This window comes from Mytilus trossulus, chromosome 4 (genome assembly GCF_036588685.1).
Source record: "Mytilus trossulus isolate FHL-02 chromosome 4, PNRI_Mtr1.1.1.hap1, whole genome shotgun sequence".
Classification (NCBI taxonomy): Eukaryota; Metazoa; Mollusca; class Bivalvia; order Mytilida; family Mytilidae; genus Mytilus; species Mytilus trossulus.
The window spans coordinates 77,279,664-77,284,586 of NC_086376.1; the positions used below are offsets into that span (position 1 = coordinate 77,279,664).

At 32.0% G+C, this 4,923-nt stretch overlaps 1 protein-coding gene across 1 annotated transcript; it reads left to right on the plus strand.

Annotated features, from left to right (window-relative positions):
* The first annotated feature begins 368 nt into the window (after positions 1-368).
* On the plus strand, positions 369-2,245 carry LOC134716017 (uncharacterized). The gene is made up of 2 exons (XM_063578684.1): positions 369-491; positions 938-2,245. Exon 2 carries the CDS (start codon positions 1,016-1,018, stop codon positions 1,874-1,876), a length of 861 nt encoding a protein of 286 aa, XP_063434754.1. The 5' UTR covers positions 369-491; positions 938-1,015; the 3' UTR covers positions 1,877-2,245.
* The last annotated feature ends 2,678 nt before the right edge of the window (positions 2,246-4,923 follow it).

Sequence of the window (4,923 nt, forward strand, 5' to 3'; positions counted from 1 at the left end):
TTTTTTTTTAAAATTTCTAACATGAGGCATTTGCCTCATTTGCCTCAATGTAGTTACGGCCCTGAATACAATATGTGAACCATAATTTGGTAAATAAAATATTCTACTCTTTTCTGTTTACAGAACTATGTTACATTGTACTCAACGTTTCCTTAGTAACCACACTGAAGCGTGTTTTTATTTTGTGTATTATCAATAATTCTTTAAGAAAGGAATTGTTCTGCTAATGGAGCTCCCAAATACATTAATGGACTAAATGTAACTTTAAATAACCCGCATATCTTCACATGTAAACCATATCTATAAATCATGATTAACTAGGAAATCCTGAGGGAAATCCACACTGGTATTTAACCAATCAGGACATGGTTTGTTTTGTTTCAGCATGTTTGTACACTCGATCATATGACCATTAGATGTTGTGTTATATTTATTCGGGATGCTTATAAAATGTGATGATAAAATAAGTGTCTGAACATTTATTAGTAATGGTAAGTTTTATTTCTTCCTCGTTCGTATTTTAGTACTTTCAATATTTTTCTCATTAATATGTTTCATTACTCTTAACAAGACGTATACATTATAACACACACTTGCAAAAATAATATTTGCACAGGTCAGGGTAACGATCAATAACTGATATTTAATATCAATAATAACAACCCTTGACTAAGCCAAAACAAAAAATCTTTGTTTCAAAAGTAATATGATACGTATATAATATTTTAACAACAATAAGAAATTTTAACACATTAAGCAGAAATGTCGAATATTGTGAATGCTGCTATATATAACTATAGTCTTTATTTGGACTTGTACAAAAATAAAACTGTAGAGGAACAATAAGGAAATAATCTTCTGACACAAGGAAGAAAACTTGAAAATTTTCACAAAATCTTTAGACATTTTGACTTTACTTTTCCGTGATTTATTTCAGATTTTCATAATGAAGTCATGAACATTACATGAGGTAACATAGCAGTGAAATACTGTAGATATACATAAGCTGACAACTATGGCTTCAAAACCTAAAGGAAAAGACACATCAAAAGATAAAGACAAGGCGAGAAGGCCAAGGAAATCAGACAAGGGTGACACTTTTGGCACCCGTGGATCTCCAAGTAGTTCGTCACTAAAATTTATTATTATGAATACGGGCGGAAAGAACACTGGAGAGAAACCGACAGAGAGAAGAAAACAAGCAATTTATGACGTCATCTCCAAATCAAGAGCAAGTTTAGTTTTATTGCAAGAGTTTGGATGGACCAGTATCCGTAGTAGAGCTTGGAATGAATTTGAATGGCCAGATAATTTACAATATACAGGACATAAAGACGCAAGCATTATTTTTGACATAAATGAAGTTGTAGTAATGCAATATTCACAAAGGTTGTTAGAAAGCACACTTGAGGAACTTATTCGGATCGGTAAAATTCAACAAGGCTTTACGCCAATCCCAAGAATGTGTCTTCTTAATGTTAAAACAAAAGGAGTTCCGATTGTCGAGTTCATCAATGTTTCTTGGCATGGAAGACATAATAAAGCAAAATTAGAGGACTTGAAAGCAGAATTTAAACAGCTTTTGGAATATATCCTTAAACTGTCAGAGAAAGAAGCGCTACCCTTTGTCATAGCCGGGGATTTCAATGTGAAGATAAAAGATATCGAAAAACTTATACCGTCTACTCTAGCTCTGCACAGATACACACCGACTAAAAGAAGAGACGAAGAAAGCGTGATTGACTTCTACATTTCTTCCAAATCTTTATCTATGTCAAACATCAAAACATTAGACTTAAAGACTGAGACGAAAGTAGATGGTGTACTTTCTCTTTTTGACCATGATCCAGTCATGGCTTCGTTGACAACCGCATAAAATTCTCTTTTTGACCATGATCCAGTCGTGGCTTCGTTGACAACCGCATACAATTAATCAAAATCTTCCAAGCAAACTTTACGAAAACGCTCATAATCAGTATTGTTTGTTATGATGGTCAAGATTTTATATATGTTTAATTTTACCTCAGTATTATCGTATACCTAAGCTTATTATGTATGTTCTCCACAGGGATAATCAGGGATATTTGTTATATGGTACTATGAATGATTTGTTAGATTAAATGTAACTTATAATGTTAAATATATAATCACATTTATAAAACAAATCTATATTTGACAGAATGTGATAGTTGAATATTTTGTTAAAAATTGTTGAATTTATATTAAATTGTTATTTTGCATTAAAGCAGATTGTTTTTTTATTTATTTGAAATATATGAATATCAAATAAATGAATGAATAAGAAAAAAATAAACAGAAAAAAAATCCAACTTTGTAAATATTTGGTAGCTGTACTTCAGGTGACCTTAATTACGATGCAGTTAAGTTTATTTTGGATTAAAAAAATATATTTGATTTTTTATAAAAGATGCATGGGGGAAAAAAGTAAAAACACAAAAATACCGAACTCCGAGGAAAATTCAAAAAGGAAAATCAAAAATCAAAAGGCAAAATCAAAAGTCCAAACACATCAAACGAATGGGTAACAACTGTCATATTCCTGACTTGGTACAGGCATTTTCTAATGTAGAAAATGGTGGATTGAACCTGGTTTTATAGCTAGCTAAACCTCTCACTTATATGACAGTCGCATCAAATTCCATTAAATTGTCAACGATGCATGAACAAAACAAACATACTCAAAGAGTAAAAATGTCAAAAATAGGGGTACAACAGTCAATATTGTGTTATCATCTTAATATCTCTACATAAACAACAAATGTAACAAAGAAGCACAAAAAGGCATACATTAATTTAACATTCTCATTTTGCTTTTCTTATACGGCTGAATTTATCTATGTAAAGTCTACCCATAATGATAGAAGGTTTCATTACTGGTTTAAAAATGCGCGTTTGAAATTCGCACAGGTAGACATAAAAATAATTTTGTCGTATGACGGCATACATAAATGAAGACTTACGTAAAGTTGATATAACAAAAACAGACTTAACCGTAAAAGTAATAATAATAAATAAAATAATGGTGTGGTTCAAAGTATGACGGGATACATAATAACAGTTTCACGTCAAATACGGCTGAATTGATCTATGTAAAGTCTACCCATAAATGATAGAAGGTTTTCATTACTGGTGTAAAATAGCGCGTTTGAAATTCGCACAGGTAGACATAAAAAATAATTTTGTCGTATGTCGGCATACATAAATACAGACTCACGTAAAGTAGATATACCAAAAACCAAACTTAACAGTAAAAGTAATAATAATAAATAAAATAATGGTGTGGTTCAAAGTATGACGGGATACATAAGTACAGTTTCACGTCAAAACAGACTAAACAGAAAAAGTAGTATTATTGAATAAAATAGTTTTGTCATTCATAGTATTCAAGATCTTTAAGTAAAAGTAATATCAATCAATGAAATAATTTTGCCGTTCAAAGTATGTGGTTTTACATAACCACTGAGTCACTTCAAATGATTATCTAAAAAAGACTTATAAAAGAATTCTATAATACGTAATTAAGATGATAACAAACGTCAGTACGCAAAATCTATCCCTCAAGACCATCTTGTATTATTTGTGAAGTTGATACGGAATATTTATCAACAAGTTCTTGGTATCTTCCGATGAACTTTTTTAGAAAAAGGACGAGACGTTCTTTGACATACCCCTGGTTCATCAACTTTCTGCTCAGACACTGGTGACGTTTTACAAAGTCTGAATAGGAGCTGCAAGCTCTTGAATACCTAATAAGTTGGGAAATGTATATTCCATATGCAGGTGAAGTTGGTATATTACTACTAAGGTGGGGGAAATTGATAATTTCAAAATTAAAATCGTCTCGTTTGTCATAGATTCTGGTACTGAGATGACTGTGTATGTCAAATTCGAGGTATAAGTCTAAAAATGAGGCGGAGGAAGCCGTGTCTGTGGTCTCTTTAATTTCTAGTTCTGGTGGGTATATTAATGGAATCCAATCAGAAAAGTTCGGATTGTTAATGGAAAGAACATCATCAATATATCTGAAAGTGAAATTAAATAACCTGGCTTCTTTGATCTTCTTGTTTTTGACAAGTGTCTGAAGGAACTCCGATTCATATGAAAATAAGAAGAGGTCAGCAAGGAGAGGCGCACAGTTCGTTCCCATAGGAATGCCGACAATTTGTTGAAAAAGTCTACCTCCAAATTCAACAAATATGTTGTCAATAAGAAACTCCAGCATACTGATCACTTGTTCCTCTGTGTAGTATGTTTTACCCTTTTGTTCCTTATTAACAAAATATGCCTTATGGTATCCCAAAGTGATAAATTTATAGCGTATGCTACCATTTTTATGATGAAAAGCATTGTGGATTATTTCTTTTAGACGGTTTTTCAATTTCACATGGGGAATGGTTGTATACAAGGTTGAAAAATCAAAAGTTTTAATAGAACTAATTTCAGAAAAAGACCGAGATTTAAAATTATCAAGAAGTTCTTTAGAGTTTTTCAGAATCCACATATGGTTAATACCACTACGAGAGTAAACAGTTTCACAGTATATCTGAAGACCCTCTTTAACTGCGGACAGAATTTTAGTCAGTCTAATGGACAATTCTTTAGTAGAACAAGCAGATGAGCCGGCAATGTACCGTTGTTTGTAAGGAATTTTGTGAAGTTTAGGTATCCAATACAAACAAGGTAAGTCCTCCGATTTGTCGTTCAATGCAATGTTCATAGAAGCCATGAAGGACTTATGATTCGCCAAAATCTCATCCTTGTCAAATGATATGTTTTTGTATGTGGGATTACCTGAGTGTTCATTTATTCCTAATTCTTTTATAAGACACTCGTAGTAATACGATTTACATACAAAGACAATATTATTTGAAGCTTTGTCCGCAGGAACAACAACATACTTAT

Excerpts from the sequence above, each read along its gene's own strand:
- LOC134716017 (XM_063578684.1), top strand. The coding sequence starts at position 1,016 with ATGGCTTCAAAACCTAAAGGAAAAGACACATCAAAAGATAAAGACAAG.